The sequence below is a fragment of the Alexandromys fortis genome, unplaced genomic scaffold (assembly GCF_014885135.2).
Source record: "Alexandromys fortis isolate MF-2015 unplaced genomic scaffold, M_Fortis_MF-2015_v1.1 scaffold_204, whole genome shotgun sequence".
Taxonomy (NCBI): Eukaryota; Metazoa; Chordata; class Mammalia; order Rodentia; family Cricetidae; genus Alexandromys; species Alexandromys fortis.
In genome coordinates, this window is record NW_026068116.1 from 17,573 (window position 1) to 37,813 (window position 20,241).

The following is a 20,241-nucleotide window of genomic DNA, read 5'->3' on the forward strand; positions in this document are numbered from 1 at the left end:
TATATTCCAGGTTTTGTTTTTGTTTTTTTCCTACTGAGCCAGTGGTTTCTTGGCCATAATGACATAATACGTCATTAGCATATATTTTTTTTCAGAGTGTTATGAAAATATAAAAAGTATCAAAGAAAAAAAAGTTTAATTTCCCCTATTTTTTTATGGTTTAAAGATTTCAAAGAGGTTTGAAAATAATAAAAAGTCTAATCATAAAAGAATTGCCTAATAAAATGAGAAGTAATAAGTTTTAGAGAAATTAGGGTGTGTTGACATATAGCTAGGCTTTTCTATTAATTATACTTATGGATACAATACCTTTTTGGGGGAGGCAATTTTAAGGCAGGGTTTCTCTGTGTAGCCCTGGCTGTCCTGGAACTCACTCTGTAGATCAGGCTGGCCTCAAACTCACAGAGATTCATCCATTTTCCTCTGCACCCAAGTGCTGGAATTAAAGGCAAGCGCCAATACTGCTCTGCTATGAATACCATATCTTTTTTTTTTTAAGATTTATTTATTATGTATACAGTGTTCTGCCTGCATGTATCCCTGAAGGTCAGAAGAGGGCACCAAATCTCATTACAGATGGTTATGAACTACCATGTGGTTGCTGGGAATTGAACTCAGGACCTCTAGGAGAGCAATCAGTGCTCTTAACCTCTGAGCCATCTCTCCAGCCCTGAATACCATATCTTAATGACCCATTTAATGAGAATTTTTTTTAAAAGCCTTTCTTGGTTATGTCATAATGAGCCAGACTTCTAGTAAAATATTTAGTATCAGTTTTTCATGAAGTAACTTCTTAAAGAGATCATTTTGCAGGAGATCAGTGTGCTTGTGATTTTTTTCTCCTGGACAGAATTTAGGAAGGTAGACAGGCTAAAAGATATTCTGCCTATCAAGAGGATGTTGCAATTTTAACAAACTTTGAAGGATTTAAAAGTAGCATTGTATCTAACATTTTCAAGGTGTGAATACTATAATTTATATAAAATGTAATTATGTTTTAAATAATGTACGATACTTGAAAAACTGCTTTCTGTTACTCATTGAGGAACTTTACCAAGCTGTATTTATTGAATCATTTGAGCATGAACACCAAAATTCTAATTGATATCTTGTTGGTTGTAAAAACAAAATTGTTTATGGCATTTATAAATTGATACAAGTTTAGAATTGAAAATTCCGAAATTTTCTTGGAATTGGTATTTCCAAGAAAGTGGAGATGGAGACTGTAAATGACTCTAAGTTGGGTTCTTTGTTAATATCAGATAGAGCAGGGATTTTAGACCCCTGCTTTTCATCGTTCTGTTAGACAGTGTTACCGACGTATGTTAAAAGATATCTGGTGTATAGTAGCAGTTTAAATGACTAGAAGTTAGTGGCATTCTTAGACATTTTCTATGTGCTAGGTGTTGTCAAAGGAGCTTTGCTTGCTGTCATTTAATCTACATAATTTAGTATGCATTTTTTGGAGGTCGTTATTCTGTTGTCTATCTGATAAATACAGTATTACTATCATAATCTTGGCTTTCTGACCCTTTTAGTTTCATTAAAATCAAAATATGCTTTATGGGATATGAGATTCAAATCAGTTTCTAAAATTCAGGGTTTTTTTTTTCCAGAGGGATTTTATAGATTCATGTTTAGTAAGATATACTTACATTTTTTGTTTATTTTAGAATTCAGATCACTCTGATTCAACAACTCCTTCCCCCAGTCAAGAGAATTTGTCATTAGTTGCTGGTTCTTCAGAAGGATTGAGGCATCGTACCCTTCCACAAGCACAAACTGACCCAGCTCAGAGTCATCAGTTTCCGTATGTAATCCAAGGGTAAGTGAAAGTATGGGTCGTAATTAGGGCCCTATAAAATCACATGCACACACACATACACACAAATCTACTTTAGAGTTTTTTCACTGTAGCATCTTTTTGATTATTAAAGTACATTTGAAACCAACTTAACTTTTCAAGTATTTTCACATGCTTTATTCACAAGCAGATGTAACAGAAATAAAATTAGATAATTACTGAAAGTGAGAAGCTAAAAGAAATGTAACAACAAACACAGAAAGTAGCAAAAAATATTAAATGCTGACTAAGTGTATTATATAACAACAATATCTAGTAGGTTGGCTGAATGAAAAGACAATTTTTAAAAAATTTTTTTAAACATCGTGCATGTTCATAATGAAATATTTGTCTGTAATTTACCCCCATGTTCCCTATACATGTCATCTTCTTCAACTTCATGTATTTATTTGTTTTGCTTTTTGAAAAATTGACTAAGTCCAGTTAGTGCTGTCCATATATAACTGAGTGTAGGGCCATCCACTGCAGCATGGCAAACCTAGTAGCAGCCACATCCTCTATAAGGAATGGTTCTTCAGACCCCAGCAACTATCCGATGTCAGAAAACTCCTAAGGGGTTTTGCCTGGAGATCTTTTGTTGGGTTGATCTTATGAGGTAAGTCTTGTGCAGGTAGCCACAGCTGCTGTGTCCCGAAGACTGGTTTGTAGCAACCCCCAGCCCCTACCCCAGGTCTTACATTCCTTCCACCTCCTCTTTCGTTTTTTATTTATTTATTTATTTATTTATTTATTTATTTATTTATTTATTTATTTATTTATTTATTAAAGATTTCTGTCTCTTTCCCACCGCCGCGACTTCCCACCTCCTCTTTCGAGATGCTGCTTTAACCTAGCTGTTGTGGTGTTAATGTAGATGTCCCAGTTAGAGTGAGCAGTCAGACTTTACTCTGGGCACTTGCACATCCTCCTGTTGACTGCTGGTCACTGAGAAGTTTCTTTGACCAAGGTTAAGAGCAGCCCAGGACTACAGGTACAAAACTAAATATTTAGAAGGCAATTTAACAGCATGGTCATTTAGCAAAATACAATAATAGCACATTCTACTCCAGGGCCTGTGATCTTATGGGCTTTTGACCAGGGTCTTCCCTCAATGTGAAGCAGGCCCCAAATCAATGAGAAAGCAGTTAGTTACCTCATAACATGCTTTTCTTGTATCATTATACATAGCTTGTCTGGAAAGTTCATATTATAACATGCAGGGCCCATGGTCCAGGATTCAATAGACCATTGGTGTCTTTCCCCCCACAGCAGACTACATAGTACATTTGGCACTGTGAAAGCTAGCCAAGCAAGGAGGACATGTCCTGGTTAGTTTGAGATTGATTTCTGTGTGTCCTGCCACCAAATTATGTGCTGTCTTTAATAATAGGGTCTTACCATGTAGTTATGGTGGTAAGCACAATGGCTATAACTTGTGTTGTTTTGGAAGCACTTGGTCCTTCTTGACTTATAGGGAGATATCCCATGCTTTGTATTGAGAATTTCATTTAATAACCCGTCTTCTGGGAGTGACACTGTACAGAGTAGTTTTATTTGAATTCTTATTTTTAAAGTTGTATTTTGAAATTAGCTTACTGACTAGTGGGTTTCCCTAATATTTTTTCAGATATCCTTAATTCTAGTTAGCCTACCTCCTGTCCCTCCTTTCCTATACCCCTCCCCATTCCTGCTTAATCTTTTAACTCAGTATACCTCATTTCTTTCTACATGTGCCCGACTATTCCCTCCACTGGTTATGAAAGTTGGGTTTGTGATAGTAAGCTCCCCTATGGCTTGTGATATCCTCTTCCTTTGGATCAGCTCTTTTTCACCCCTGGTTCTCTCCATACTCCCACGTTTCTCCCTGCTAAGGCCGTCCCACCCTAATACTCCCCTCACTACTTATGTTCTACCTATACTCCATTATCCCTCCATTCTTATTGGGCATCCTTCCCTCTCCCCCTACCCACCCAAAACTTCTTTCTACTTCCCTGGCTCCCTCTTGTGTTCCAAATTAAGTTTGCAAACTGAGGGAGATCTGCAAGTGAGAAAGAACATGTGTGTGCCCTTGTCTTTCTGAGCCTGAGCTCCCACATTCAGTATGTTTTTCTAGTTCCATATATTTACTTGCAGATTTGTGCTTTCATTTTTCTTTGCAGCAGAGTAGTGTTCCATTATGTGTAAGTTCCACATTTTCCTTATTCATTTATCTGTTGATGAACATCTAGATTGTTTCCATTTCCTTTCTGTTGTGAATAGAGCAATAGCTTAAGTGTCTCTGTGTAGGATATGAAGTTCTTTGAGTATAAGCCCTGAGTAGTATAGCTGGGTCATAAGGCAATGCTATTTTAACTTTTTTGAGGGCCCTCTGGACTGGTTTCCAAAGTGGCTGCAACTGGTTTCTGTTCCTACTAACTGTGAATTCCCCTTTCACCAAATCCATTCCAGCATTTATTGTCATGCTGTGTTCCTGATGTTGGCCCTTTTCACTAGGGTGAGGTGGATTCTTTCTTTTCTCTGTTTTCTTTTTTATATTCCAACTACAGTTCTCCCTCCCACCTTGCCTCCCCCCTAGCCCACTCCCCCACTTCTTCCCTTGGGGAGTCAACAAAGTCTGGCACATTAAGTGGATTCTAAAAGTGGTTTTAATCTTTATTTTCCTGATGTCTAAGGAAGTTGAGTACTCTTGTATTTACTAAACATTTGTATTTCTCCTGAAAATGTTCTGTATAGTTGTATTTTTAAAACTGGAATATTTATTTTCTTAATGTTTAAAGGCTTTTTGGATTTTGTATATTCTAGATATTAATTATCTGCTGATAAACAGCTGGCAAAGAGTTTCTCCCATTCTGTGGTCTGTGTATTCATTTGTTTCCTTTGCTGTAATGAAGCTTTTAGTGTCATGATCTCCAATCTGTTGCCGTTGGTCTTGTTTCCTGTGATCCTGAGGTCTCATTCAGTATGTGCCTGTGCCAGTGAGCTGAAGTGTGCTGCCCACTTGCAGCAGTTTCAGTTGGTTGGGTTTTGTTTGTGGAGAGAGATAAAGATCAAATTTAATGGCTCTGTATGTTGAAATCCAGCTTTTCCTGCACCATGTGTTGAAGATGCTGTCCTATTTTCTAATGTATATTTTTGATATCTCAAAAAAAAAACAGGTAACAGTTTTATGGACTTATATCAGTGACTCTCAGTTTTATTCCTTTGAACTGTGTGTCTTTGCGCCAGTACCATGCTAAGTTTTTGTTACTATAAGCTCTGTAGTATAGTTTGAAATCAGAAATGATGATATTTTCTGTGTTATTCTTTTTATTTGGGATTGCCTTGGCTGTCTGTGGTTTTCTGTGCCTCTATATAAAATTCTTGATGCTTTCCTGTTTGTGAAGAATGATATTGGAATTTCAATTGGGATCGTTGATTATTTTGGCTCATGGCTTAAGGGGACAGTACCCATCATGGACAGAGGGCATAGTGGTGAGGATGGTTTGTGGTGTGCCTGGAACTTACTTACATCTGGGAAGCTGAGAAGGTAGAACTGGGTTATAGTTGTAGTGCCTGTGTTATTAAGGTTGAACTATGCTTCACTGTGCATAGTGGCCAGCACTTAGTTGCTGTCTGTGTACAGACATGTAGAGTCAGAAGATGGAGAAGGAGGATGCAAAATCTTAGTCATCTGAAATGCAGTCGTGATCATTTTATGAAGAAACTAAAGAAAAACCTCTGATGAAGAAATTCATGACATACTCCAGCCAAAAAGGCACAAAATCAAATCAGATAAAAAATAAAGACAAGAAATCAAAACAAACAAAAAACCAAACAACAACAAAAACGCACCGGAAAAAGTTCCTAAGATACCAGAGAACCTAGTTCTATAGAAGACATTAAAGCAAAAATTTAAGCAAATATAGAAAAAATTAGTTCTTTCCAAAATGAAAGTCAAGTTTATTGATTATGCAAAGAATTGCTTACAAATAACCAACCAGGAGGATGTTTAAGGTCTCTGACAGTAAAGGAAGTCTTTTTAAGAATATTATTTTAGGGCCTGAAGAGATGGTTCAACAGTTAAGAATACTTGTTCTCCTACAGAAGACCTGTATTCAGTTCCCAGAGCCCACATAGTGGCTTATAAACATCTATAATGCTGCTTCCAGGGGATCTGGTGCCCTCTTCTGATCTCTGCAGGTACCAGGCACATGTGTAGTACACGTACATACATGACAAAACATTCTTATACATAAATAAACCTAAGAAAAATTTTGAAAGTTTAAACCATACAATAATTCTATTGTCAAGTACAAACAAAAGTTTGTTTCTTTGTGCTATTACAGCTTGCTGTGTTTTCCTTATAGGGTAGCATTTTTCTTCAGTTGTACACAGTGTTATAGGTCTCCTATTCAGACACATTTCAAGAGACTTACTTTATTCTGCTTCCCCGTTCTCTCATAATATTTTGTTATTCTTTTATTGCCTTCATTGGTTTTTAATTTATCTTTCCATTACTTCTTGGTGGAAAATTCAAGAAAACTTCTGTATATGTACTCAAGTATATTCTCCTCATTCTTTTTTTTTTATTATGTACACAATGTTCCTCATGCATGTATACCTTCATGCCAGAAGAGGGCACCAGATCTCATTATAGATGGTTGTAAGCCACCATGTGGTTGCTGGGAACTGAACTCAGGACTTCTGAAAGAGCAGCCAGTGCTCTTAACCTCTGAGCTGTCTTTCCAGCCCCTGTCCTCCTCATTCTAACATGAATAGGAGCATTTATACATACTTTTCTATATCTTGTTTAAGAAAATATTGAAGAAGTCACTCAAAGATATATAGAGATACTAATTTATTTTATAGCTACATAGTAATTCAGTAAGTACATGGTTATAATGTCTACTCTTTTATTAAAAATATTTGAATTATTTCCAGTCTTGTTATTAAATAGTTGCATAATGGATAACTTATGCGTGCATCCTTTTTGTTGTTATATTTTGACTGAATGGATTCCTAGATGTACAGATGGGTCAATGTAGATAGGTCAGAGAGCAACACCCTCAGTCAGAAGTTCAGAACAGTTTCAAAGGGAGGTGAGTGCCAGGGATCTCTACACTGGCATATTATCATAGTGTCCAGTGTCTCTGTTAGTGAGAACAGAGGCTGGGAGTGTTAGGAGGCTAGACGACAAGTGGAGCCTTGACTCAAAGGCAAAAGGATGAGAAGCTTTGTTTTTATTTTCATGTCTGCGACTTTTGTAAGTGTATTTCAAAAGCAGAATTACTTAGACAAACAGATATGAGAACATTTTTACATTTTAGACATTGTTGTGTAAAAGTTTATTTTAGTTCCTATGTCACTAGCAGTGAAAGAGTCGGATTTCACAGTCAGTACTAGCTGTGTGTGTGCGGCTAGAGATAACAGGGGCTGGAATATTGATAGATATTTTCAGTGTCTTCTAACTTGGGAAACAAACAAAAGCTTATCATTGCTTTAATTTGTATTTGGTGCCCTAATGATAATTATTTTAGGAACTCTCTGTATGTAAAAGATGTTAATGACTGTTAAAAACAGCTTTTTTAAGCTGCTAATGTCTGCTGCATATTCTGTAATTTAACTCAGTACTGTATTTTAGAATACTTGACTATATGGAAAAGGTGAAACGTTTAGAACTCCTTTTTTTCTACCAGCAATTTTATAATCAAATTTCTTAGTGTGGAAAATTTCTTTTACTTGTTGCGTAATGGCATAGTATCCAAAGCATTTAAATTATTGTTTTAGTTAGGGTTTCAGTTGTGAAGAGACACCCTGACCAAGGCAAGTCTTATAGAAGAAAGTATTTAATTACGGGTTTGCTTACAGTTTCAGAGGCTTAGTCAATTGTCATGTTGGGGGTGTGGTGGCAGGCAGGCAGGCATGGTGATGGTGTGGTAGCTGAGAACTTTACACCCTGTTCTACAGGCAACACACAGAGAGACACCGGGCCTCAACTCTTAGCGGCAAAGAGATACACTTCCTTCAACAGTGCCCTCCTACTCTAGCAAGGCCACACCTTCTAATCCTTCTGAAACAATTCACCAACTGGGGACTAGTGTGCAAATATACGAGCCTATTTAGGCCATTCTCATTCAAATCACTACAGTTAAATAAATTTTTATTAGTTTTTCTATTCCTTTAGGTTTCAATAATACTGTCATTTAGTATCAAAAGAGTTTTTTTTTTCCCCTTGATTCCTGGCGAGTGCTGAACATTAACATCTTATCTAAAAGTCAGTAAACATAACTGAGAATTATAATATACTAGCTTGAGCACAGAATGTATTTTACTGATTACATAGTTCAGTCATGTTTAACAATATTAAACAATTAGGGAAATAACATCAAGATCATCTTAGAAGCATTTGCCTTTTTTTTTGGCAATATATGTTTAATAGTTGCCTTCCATTCTAGACTGTGTGTGTGTGCTTGTATGTATGTGTGTGTACAAATGTGTAGGCTAGAGGTCACCCATCATCAGAGAAAGAATTATAGTCTTATTTAAGGGGTGGTTAATTAAATCAAAACTGGCTCACTGTAACATTCTTCTTTGTTATGATCAAATGTTTGACAAGCGATTTCAGAAGGAGGGGTTTTGTTTAGCTCATAGTTGAAGGGATACATCATGGTGGGGAAGGCAAGAAGTGTGGGGTAGCTGATCACAGTGGGTCAGGAAGCACAGGAAATACAGAAAGTGGGGCTGAGCTATTGAACATCAAAGTCAGCCCCTATCCCTACCCTGACTCAGTTTTTCCAGCAAGACTGCATCTTCTCAGGGTTCCCTAACTTTCTAAAACAGTGCCACCAGCTGGGGACCAAGTGTTGAAATACATGAGCCTGCCTGGGACATTTGCCTTCAAATCCCAACACTGGCATTTGCTGAGTACACCGTTGCAATGTTCTAAGGAAGATTCCCCTGCAAAATTAGGGAAACTGAGGCATAAGGAAATTAATCATGACTTTCTACAAGTTTTACTGAACTAATAGAATTTTAACTTATTTACAGAAATTCAGAAGTATGTTATTCACTCTTGGCTCTTTAAATGACAGCTTACATTTGAAATGTTTTTTTTTTTTTAAATTATTTGTCTGCTGTATCTTTAATAAAATTTTACTGCTGGACTGTGACCTATTCCTCAAAATAATGTCATGAAGTTTATTTTATAGCTTTGATTCTTAAAAAGAATGTACTTAAAAATCAAAGGTTTTTTTTTTTTTTTTTTTTTTTTTTTACACTAACTTCGTGTTTTGTGGATGACTTATTTTGTTTATATACTTGGGTCCAGGGCCAATTTAGGTAAGATATATTGTGTTATTTGAGGAATGAATGTTGAAAATAAGTATCATTTCAGTAAGATTTAAAAATACTCTATCGGTGATTGACTTATTTCAGAAATAAGTCCAGAGGATTTTTTTTTTTTTTTTTTTTTAGCTTTTGACACATTAAAAGGCTTCATTTATTCTCTATTGCAGAAATGTGGACCACCAGTTTCCTGGACAAGCTGTGCCACCTGGGTTTCCCGTGTACCCTGCTCTCAGCCCACTGCAGATGCTGTGGTGGCAGCAGATGTATGCTCATCAGTATTATATGCAATAGTAAGTCTGTCTAATCCATTTTTTAGCCTCTCTGTTAATGGCTTCATGTTCCTTTACCCTAAGTTGAATTGGGATTGCATTTGTTTCTGTCATACTTCAAAATTACTGAGTAAGAATTTATAAGCTTCTCAGAAGATACTTACTTCAGATTACTTGGGCCTTAGCCCCTTCTTCTTACCCCTGATTTCATTTAGCAGTACTCAGATACTTTTAAAACACAGTATAGAAGTTGAAGAAGAGAGTTTCCCTGAAACTCTGCATGGAGACTAAAAGGTCAAAGGAAAAGTGGCCCAAGGAAGTGTAAGGCTCAGTGTGGCACATAGGGTCACTGCACTCATTTCTTGACTGTGACCAGAAGAACTAGGCATCTCGTCAGTGAGTCAAGTCTCTGCTTTGTTCTCCCATTCATCCTCATCCCGTACTCTCGTCCTCAATGACCGGCTGCTGTGTTGTGTCCTCATCTGGTTTGTGTGGTCCTGTTTTCTTGCTCCTCTTTTTTTCTCATCATTTTCTTCCCTTTTTAACAGTAACAATCTTGGCTCACTTTGGCAGATTCACCCACCCACTGTGTGCCTGTTGGCACCCAGGAATCTGTCCTGGGCAGTTCTCTTAGATTTCTTTCTTCTGTAGCTGCAATTACTGACTCTCTCATTCATGATGATGAGTCCTTTACCTTCTGTGCTTCCTGTGTCACTTCTTTCTTGGAAGATTCCTATAGAGTAATTGCTTCTGCTCTAAGTTCAGAGAATCTAAACTTGGGCTTCTTCATTCTTTAAATGCCTTTTCCTTCTGACTTCCCCTATTAGTTGTCAAGAAAGTTCTCGACCGAAACTATTTAGATTCTAGCTCCTGTTATCTCTGAACCCAGAACCTTACAGAAATGATATAATTGAGCTTCTGCTCTTTCTTGAATCCTGCTTCCAGAATTTTAGCCCGATCTTTTCTTATTTTAAACCTGTTTTACTTCACATTAGCTTTCCTTTCTATCTCATGAAAGTCGAACCTTATCCTACTTCAAGTAATAGTGTATCAGGCATTTCTTTTCTGCTCCTAATGTCTACTGACTTTATTGCCTCCAACCTGAGGGATGTATATATCCCTGTACAGAGCTTACCTGCTTTCTGAAGCTCCTATTCTAGTGTTGGTTCATAAACACTGGCTTCAGGGAGACTGTTTGTACTTTTATAGTGTCAGCTGTGGGTTAGTGATGACTCTGTGCATATACTCTGCTTTCCACCTTTGTCCTGTTTGTGACCTCCACGAGAACCATGTAAAGGGAGTGAGACTTTGTGTAGCATACTGCTGAAACATATTACCTTGTGTGCGCCATTAACTGTTGAGTCACAGGTTTTACCTTTTCAAGTTCATGCATGTATCAAAACAGTCATAAAATAAGAAATGTTTTAGAAACAAAAGGTTTATTAAGAACCAAGGTATTAGCACATTGGTTTAAATAGGAGTTTATACCCAGGGAACATTTCCTTAATTTTTATTAGCTGTGTTGACTATATAATTTAAGCATTTAAAAATACTAAATAATAAAACAATACAAAATAGTAAAATGTTTCAGCATCAGTATTTACAAAGTCATGTCAATCTCATTCTACAACTTTTCCTTGTTAATATTTAAAAACAAATCCCAGCCATTTCTTGTTTTTAGGGGAACCTATAATAAACAACTTATTCTAATCTTATTTTTCTCTGTGAGACAGGGTCTCATATAGCCCACGTTGATCTCAGAATGGTTATTTAGCCAAAGATGACCATGAACTGTTGTTCCTAGAGCTTCCACCTCTTAATCCTGAAACTATAGGCACATGCATGCTACCATACCACTTTATGTGATGCTAGGCATGGAGCACAGGGTTTTCATGTGTGGCAGATTGGGACTATGTTAACTGAATTACATCCCTAGTCCTTTTTCTGACTTAAGAAAACAAAATTTAAAATTGCCCATTTTTATTGTGTGTATGTGTGTGTGAATGTGCACACTGTGTCACATGAAGAAGCAAAGGGAAGTGTGTAAGTCCCAGGGATCACACTCTGGTGGTCAGGCTCAGTGACAGGCGCCATAGCCCACTGAGCCATCTTGCTATCTGTTTTGCCTACACAGTCACATTAACAGCACCTTAAAGGGCACAGTTCTTTCTCAGGTGACAAAACTCCTCAAATGGAGTTGCCCAAAAACTATGATTGGGGTTGAGGAGTGGTTATCCAAGAATCATTTGATGTTTAAACCCATATTTAGACAAGTATGTCAAAGTGGGGCATGAGGGCAAGTCGGGAGCTTCGAGATGTTCATTCCATGTAGAATAATAAAGGAAGCTATTAACGGAAAGACCCTTAGTTACTCACTGTCAGCTTGTAAACCGTTTACCAGAATGTGAACATGGCCATTATCATTTCCTCCTCCTCTCTGCTGTGGTCTTAGGCGGCCAGGCTAAGAGAACGTTCTTCCTTAGCCCCACTTTTTCACTGGGAACTGCTTCCTAAGAAACACAGAGCAAGAGTGTGATAGTCAAGATTAGGGTTATAAAAATTTTTCATTACCTAAAACGTCTTTAAAATGCATAATATGGTAAAGTTTTTTTTCTTTTTAATATTTTGGTGAATATTTCAGTCAAGCTGCAGTTACAGCTCAGGCCACATCAAGTGCCAACCCAATTCAGCCCACTGCATCACCGCCTTTAAATTTGGCACATGTTCCTGGAGAAGAGCCTCCACCAGCTCCCAACCTAGTGGGCCAAGAAAATGGGCCCATGAATGAGAATGTTCAGATGAATGCACAGGGGGGACCAGTGCTAAACGAAGAGGACTTCAACCGTGACTGGCTAGACTGGGTGTACACATTCTCGCGAGCTGCAGTTCTCCTCAGCATCGTATACTTCTACTCTTCTTTTAGTCGGTTTATCATGGTAATGGGAGCCATGCTGCTGGTTTATTTGTGAGTGATGGATATTAACTGTTTGTGGTTTCTTTTAATTATTTCTAAAGAGTTTATCATAGATTCTAGCATAATGTAGTCAGTTAGAATGAAGGATTTTTAATATTGGCCTTCAGGTATCCAGCGTGTTCATAATAACCAAAAGCAATGGCACAGGTATTATAATAATATTTATCAGAATTGTTTAAAAGCAGAGTGTTTAATTATTGTATTTTATATAAATTATTAGTTCGATGATTCATTTATGTAGTATATTAGGTTATTTAGTATCCTCAAGAATATGATAAATAATTTCATAAGGATGCTTTTTTAAAGTAATATTTATCAATAGTAAGTCCTAGAAACATAGGTCACACTTTTTTCATAAGTAGATTCCTGGTCTTGCCTTTTCTCTAAGAGGCAAAGAAATATATTTAGTTATATTTCATTTTGAAAAAAGCTCCAAAAATTTTGTAGTTTAATGTGTCACTTTGAGCCAGTTATATACAAGATAGACTTTGGGATTTGAATTGGGTTTTGTTTTGGTGTTACTAACCTTGAGAAATCCACTGACTTGAAGTAAGATACTTGTTTTTATCTTACTTTATTTATTAGAACACCTCCAGTAGTGTTTCCCTGAGGGACACTGTTTTATAGTATTACAAACACAAGTGATTGTGGCTTACTTTCTTTATTTTGCTGAGCAGACACCAGGCTGGATGGTTCCCGTTCAGGCAAGAAGGCGGCCAGCAACAGGTTCCTAACAATGTTGACATTAACAACGACGGGCAGAATGCAAACAACCTAGAACTTGAAGAAATGGTAGGTTATTGGTGTTTGTGTGGATTTTATAGGTAGATAGTCCTTAGTCCTATATGGGACAGAAATGATGATGGATTCTTGGATTCCATAGATACCTGTAGAAGGCACATGAAGAAAAGTTAATATAGAAACTGTGGTAGTTTCATCTGGGGAATTTAGCATGTCATATCATCTATTAGAATAAGTGGAGAGATTAACATCTCTATAAAAATAGTTAAAAAGAAAATTATGCATTGGTGAGAATGTATTATGTTGGCAGTTATTTATGCACCACAGAATTTATTAATTTTAGACGTCACAAGATTTCTAATTGTCCCGGATTTACCATTTTCCATACATACTTAGATTTCTTCTTGCTATAGAAAGTATTTAGCTCCCCCCTCTGCTGTTATAAGTTGGTGTTTGTGGTACCAATTCCTCAAGAGTGTGTTTATGTTTTTGAAAGGAGCGTCTTATGGATGATGGACTTGAAGATGAGAGTGGAGAAGATGCAGGTGAAGATGCCAGTGCAGTGCAGAGGCCCGGGTTGATGGCTTCAGCGTGGTCTTTTATCTCCACCTTCTTCACTTCACTAATACCAGAGGGGCCTCCCCAAGTTGCCAATTAGACCTGGAAACTGTGCCAGCTGCAAAAGAGGGTTTGACTTTAGGAAAGTGGTTTAAATAACAGTGCAATTTCAAAAGAAGAAAATGTATAACTTTCTTTTAATGATCATGTACAGCGGTCTTTTCTTTAAGCTTCTCACGCATATGAATATTTTAAGCACAAATGGACTACTAAGTGTGTGGTTTTTTTTGTTTAAAGATTCTAACAGAGCATAGCATAACAGTACTGGTCTTCCAGTTTTATTCATTTCAATTATGTGTAGTGCGCCAAGCAGAACCACTGTGTGTTGTTTCTTTAAAGAGCTGCTACACCTTTAAATGTCCATAGCTAGATGGCCAACCCTTCAATGTGTACTTCAAATAAATATATCTATTTTCTGTGAATTATCCTGAAAGTTTTAAACAGAAATGACCTCATAGTTTTTAATAAAGAAGTTTATTTACCTAAAATGTGCTAGTAGCATCTTGCCCACCCATAAAGCAATAAACTTCTCAAAAATCTTAATTTTGACATTTGAATAAATCATGGAAATTTTCTATTTTAAGGACACATGTCGCATCAGTTGGAATTAGTATCTTAAAAAAAAGGCAGCTCTTCATTGGAATGAAGTGATACAAAATGTTTGATATGGCAGTACTTTTATAAACTATGCTGGAAATTGCCCCCTGTAATTTTTTAAATAAAAAAATCAATTATGATAAATAGCCTTATGGGATATTTATTCAAGTTCTTCAATACTAATTGACATGCAGAAGTATGTTTAAATTTTGCAAGTTTGACCAGTTTGGCCTTCTTCCTTTCTGAAGGGCACCTGTTAGTTTCCAGTAGTCTCACACTGACAAAGTGCTCCTTGGGTTTGAGCCTGAGGCACCTATAGGGTAGTGGCAGAAGGATGCATAGCTGTTGAAACTCTTGTTAAGTTTATTTCCTTCTGTTGGAAACTAAAGAGAAGAGCTGTGGAGTCTGTTGAGGGTGCAACATTTTGGGGTACTGTTGTCAGGGAGCTGTAGTTACAGGGGACCCTGCAGGGGGAAATGAGCAGCCTTCTTGTGTCTCAGCCCAGGCAGAGTCTCAGGAGAAAGATGCTTGTCAGCTTTGTCTTGAGAATGCTACAATTGTGACTTCTAGGAATGGTAACTGTGTTGTTGTTTTTAATTATTTGCTCCATGTTGTTAATTTCCTCATGTCAACCTTGCTTTCAGTAAGTCTTGGTTACAAAACAAAAACAAAATACACACACACACAAAAGAAAAAAAGAAAAAAAAACTAACCAACCAAACAGACAAACAAAAACAAAAGAAACTAGTCAAGTGTCAGCTGTGTTTGGAGGGGGCTGTGATTGCCAAATGGCCATGGAGCTTAAAGATGGTTTTCAGATAGCAAAGAAGTTGTCCTGAAGCTCAGAGACTGGTCTAAAACCAAGTGGAGAGGAGCGACAATGAGGATATGTTTTTGGAGAGTGCTTCCAAGGTCTCTTATGTTCTTTGCATTGACAGAAGGGATTAGGTTTTCTCCAGTAAAAGGTTATATGTGTGGGCAAAAGGAAAGTGTGTGTGGCTCAAGGCCTGCAGAGTTGAAGACACTGCTCAGAATAGTAACTGGTTTCTCTGGTTCTTTCCACCATCACTACTGAAAATGGACATATCAGTAGTGGGATATAGACCATTTTTGGAACCACAATTGTGTAGTTCAGTGACAGGTTTGTTGTTGTTTTGTCTCATAGTTAAGACTCGATTTTCACCTCAAATTTTAGTAGATTGTGGTGAGGCAACCTTGTGTCTGTTGAATCTTGAGTGGTGGCACTGGAGCTTCAGAACTGGACCCTGGCTAATGGGTTCTTCACCAGCATGTTGTCTGGGAAGCCAGTGGGGCCAGCTGGTTCATCTCCACAGGTGAAACGGCAAGCCGTGCAAATGCAAAGTGGTGGCAACTTCCGTATGGTGGGCACAAAGCATATTTATTTGTGTCTCACTTCTCAAGTGTACATTGTACTTTGGATATTCCAATATTTAGACATTTAGAAATGTTCTACAGAATAGGAGTTCGTGATAATGCTTCCTGAATGCATCTTTTATGGAGCAGTGCAAGCCTTTTCTTGAAGGTCCCTGTGGGGCCTATGGGAACCACCTCTTAAAGATAGTATAGAACCGTCACTGAGGTGTTCTATTCCTGAACTTGGGGGCTTATTTCCTAGCCAGGACTCTTAGGAGTCTGCCTGGCACAGTGAAGCTTCAGATCAACTGAAGACCCGTCTCTTCCTGTAGCACACTCCCATGAATGCAACTGCCCATGCGCTACATTTATGGGTACATTCCAGAGGTTCCAGTCTTGGGGATTGTGGTAGGTGACCCAGCTTGGACACCTTTTGGTTGAGGGGGTGAGAAAGCACGGAGTCAATGTCACAGATACCTGGAGTAGCAAAGCATGTAGCTGTGGTCTCGTTTATTGTGGAAATCAGGCTTGCTTATATACCTCCTGTCCTGCCTCCCATTGCCTTCAGTGAGTGAGTCTGTGGTGCTGGACTTTTATTGCTTCCGTGGATCAGGCAACCTGTGTCAGTGGTCTCCAAGCACGGTGAAAGACTCCGGGTTAACCCAAGGGGAAGTCATTAGTGGGCATGCTCATATGGGCCAGTCTGTGCAAGGGCAGCCATGGCAGGTCACTGTCAGGCTGTTTTTCTCCTGTAGGGGACCAGTTTGGAGGTCATCTTGTCAAAGCTTACTTCCCAATCATGCTGCTGAGTTCTGACTCTTCATTTAACTGATGTACTTTACCAAAAGAGCCTGCCATTGCTTGCGCTCACTGTTCACAGAGTATATGTGCAGAAGCTCAAGCCTGAGTGAGCCAAGGGTACAGAAGAGGCAGGTAGGAAAACGGAACATTCTCATGGAAGAGTCATAGAAGAATAGGCCGTTGTTGGGCCATCATGGCCAGTTACATACCGATAAAAATAACTAGCTAGAATGCTTATATTGCTGGTGTTCAGGCATGCCATATACCTGCTGTCCTAGTTACATTTTCATTGTGATAAGCATCATGACCAAAGCAACCTGGGCAGAAACCGATTTATATTAAAACTATCAAGAATGGAAATCAGGGCAGGAACTCAAGATTGGAAGCTGGAGACAGGAACTGAAACAGATTATGGAGGATGCCTGCCTACTGTCTTCTTCTCTATGGCTTGTTCAGCTTGCTTATACCACACAGGATACCTGCCTAGGGATTGTACCAACCACAATTGGCTGGGTGCTTCCAAAAAAATCACTAATCAAGAGAATACCTTACAGACTTGAGGTATTTTCTCAGTTGAGGTTTCTTTTCTTTAGATAACCGACTAGCTTGTGTCAAATTTACAAGACGCTAGCCAGCACACCTGTTCTAAGTGTTAAAATGTGTTTAAAATGTTTAAAACAGGGTAACTTCCAGTGTTACTTCAGTTTTCCAGATGAGAACACCACATTGAATTAAATAATTTGCCCCAAATCATGCAGGTGGTACACCACTGCCTTCTGCTTTATACCTTGCACTCCTCAGCTAGCCAGTCACACAAATAAGGCATCTAGGGTTCTTAGCTCTGAGCAAATTGTGGTGAACTTGTCTTACACCAACCCTTCTGTTGTGAAAACAAGAAAAGTCATAGTATAATCATCTATCACCATGTTTCCAGGGCTGTCAAGAAAGAAGAACAAGTGTTCCAGAGCTGGGGACAGTGATTCACACTTACTGATGTAAGGCTGGGAAGCTGAGTAGAAATTTTAGAAGACTTATTGGGTACAAAAATACAGTTCAGGAATCAAGTGCTAATCTTAAGTTCTCGAGTAGTCTTGAAAACAGGGAAGATGCTAACTTGAATTAGAAATTAATGATACAGGGGTGGGACTAGAGGAAGGGGAAACTGCTTGGGATTATTGTATAAGCGAAGAATACTTTCAAAAAATTTTAAAATGGCATTAAAAAGAAATGAATGATACTTCAAGGATAACTCAGTCAAGTACTTGCTCTGCAAACAAAGGGACCTGAGGTCGATCACCAACACCCACATAAAAAGCTGGTAGTAGGTTCCTATAATCCTAGTGGTGTGGAGGTGGAGACAAGGGGATTCCTGGGGCTCAGGACAGCTAATCAAGACTAATTCGTAAACCTGAGGTCTCCAGTGAGAGACCCGGCCTTAAAAGCAAGGTAAATGACTGGAGGTCAGTTCATGTGTGTGCACCTGTGCACAAACATGAAAGCAAACACAAGGATAGCAGTGGCATGTTTCAGTTTCTATAGTGTTTTCTACAAGAATCGAAGAGTAATAGAATATGATACAAATAACCCAAAAGAACAGTCAAAAAATGAGACATAGGAAAATAGAACAAATAGAAGCAAAGAGAAAACTAAGTTGATGGCTTGAAACAGCAATGTCTACATCAAGCATGTGTGAAGTAAGTATTACAACTTAGAGGCGGTGTCAGTCTGGATAAGGAAAAGGCAATGATGCTAACCATGCCCGTTTAAGGGTACAGAAAAAGATGGTGAGGAAAGACCTGATAAGCAAAGAACCGATCAGAAGCTGGTGTGCCCAGCACACACGTAGACACTGGCTGGTAACAGCACACAGCCTGTTAGGGAGGTACTGAAGGTCCTGCCTGGCCTCCAGCTGGTCAGAGGAGCCAGACTCAGTATGGGGGAGAAAGGAGAGGGGGAGGGTAAAGGAGCTAGTGTCCACAGTGGCGATTGCTGTCAGAGTTCCTGCTCCCACTCAGAGTGGCTCCCAGAAGTCACAGTTTGGCTGTTTTTTCTTTAGCAAATTCCATACCTTTCATGAAGTGTCCTCTGATCATTTCAGGTTGACATGGAAGATTTTAGTTTAGAAAAGAGTATAGAGCAGTGGTTCTCAACCTTCCTAATGCTGAGGCCCTTTAAACAGTTCCTCATGTTGTGGTGACCCCCAACCCTAAAATTACTTCATCACTACTTCATAACTGTAATTGTGCTACTGTTGTGAATCGTAATGTAAATACCTGATATGCAGTATATCTGATATGTTACCCCACAGGTTGAGAACCATCCGTCTAGAGGATGAGAAGGAACACATGCTCTTGGGGCCTACTGTGGATCCAGCACTCATGCATTTGTAGAAAGGACAAGTTAAGTACTAGAAACGATCAGTAAATGAACAAAGCACAGTAAAAGGAAAGGAGGGGTTGTGAGACCCCAGAACTTTCCCCTGCTGAATCTGGTTTGTCACTCTGGACAATTAGAGCACACTTGCCAAGTTTTTGTGTATTGTTTCTAGAAGATTGTGAACGTGGTACACTCCCAGTGATGGGCAAGAACTATAGGGGCAGATGGCTGCAGTGTGTTACTCTGAACACTAGGTGGTGATATAGTACCACATAGATCTGTGCTATTGACAAAGTGGACCCTGATAGGGAGGGTGCTACCTTCCTTACCTTAGCAGGAGAAAGCATTAACCTTGGTAATGTGGTCTTGATGTAGAACTCCAGGAAGGTTGGAGACCATGGTTGCTAGTTGCTAGTTCTAATCAGGTCTGATGAGTCAACTTAGGCATTCGCCCCCTCAGAGGGCTTTTGGGAATGAGGTGGGATATCTAGGTAGCTAGAAGCTTGGTGCTGTGGAAGGAGACAAGAGATTTAAAACTTTAAAAATTCCATTTACCTGTAAGCCCAGGTGGGGGAGGGGCAGGCCTGCTCCAACCAACCATGTTCCCACCCTCCCCCATCTGCTCAGCTGGTGACTGCAGATTCTTCCTGCAAGAAAGCCTGGTTCAGGCTCCTCCCAGACTGCAGAGGTGCTTTTCAGCAAAGCCCCTTTGGGGTTTCCATGGTTATTATTATATTATACTTCTCAGAAGGATCCAGGTCATGAGAGACAAAGGCTGGGGAACTGTCCTGCCAGTGAGAGATTGGAGACCATAAGGAGCCAGGGCCAGTCAGTGCAACCTTGGTGCTGGGTGCTTGCGGGACAACCATTATCAACTGAATGGAGCCTACAACTTAGCTTGTCCTAAGGCTACGCCATTCATATTATGGTTCTGACCACTGTACTATGGCTAAAGGGTAAACGGGATACAGGATTTTTTCCAAGACCTTTTTTTGTAATGTTTTGTAAATCTAAAATTATTTCAAACTTGAAAGTATAAAATTATAAAACTTTACTTTTCCATGATTGTAGAATTTTTAAAATAAACATACAAACATAGAGAAAATAGAGATGACCCTTGAACAGGTGGCTCGGGGGGGCTGCTTTGGAGCTGGGGTGCACCAGGATTGAAATGCTTTCTGGGGAGTTGGCCGGGCATCACAGCCACTGAGGATCTCTTTATGCCCGGTCAGATCCAGTGGTGGAATTGGACCATTGTTTTCCAGGCAGGAGTCATTTAACTACTAGACAGCCTCTGCAATGACACAAACCTACTCACATGC

General features: G+C 38.9%; 1 protein-coding gene across 2 annotated transcripts in view; it reads left to right on the top strand.

Annotated features, from left to right (window-relative positions):
* Herpud2 (HERPUD family member 2) overlaps positions 1-14,512 on the top strand; it is a 32,078-nt gene extending 17,566 nt beyond the window's left edge. For both annotated transcript variants that reach the window (XM_050124889.1, XM_050124890.1), the window contains 5 exons: positions 1,674-1,825; positions 9,337-9,459; positions 12,080-12,403; positions 13,090-13,204; positions 13,650-14,512. In XM_050124889.1, coding sequence (XP_049980846.1) covers positions 1,674-1,825; positions 9,337-9,459; positions 12,080-12,403; positions 13,090-13,204; positions 13,650-13,811 — 876 coding nt within the window. In that variant the 3' untranslated portion in view covers positions 13,812-14,512. The remainder of the gene's footprint in view (positions 1-1,673; positions 1,826-9,336; positions 9,460-12,079; positions 12,404-13,089; positions 13,205-13,649) is intronic.
* Positions 14,513-20,241: the final 5,729 nt, after the last annotated feature.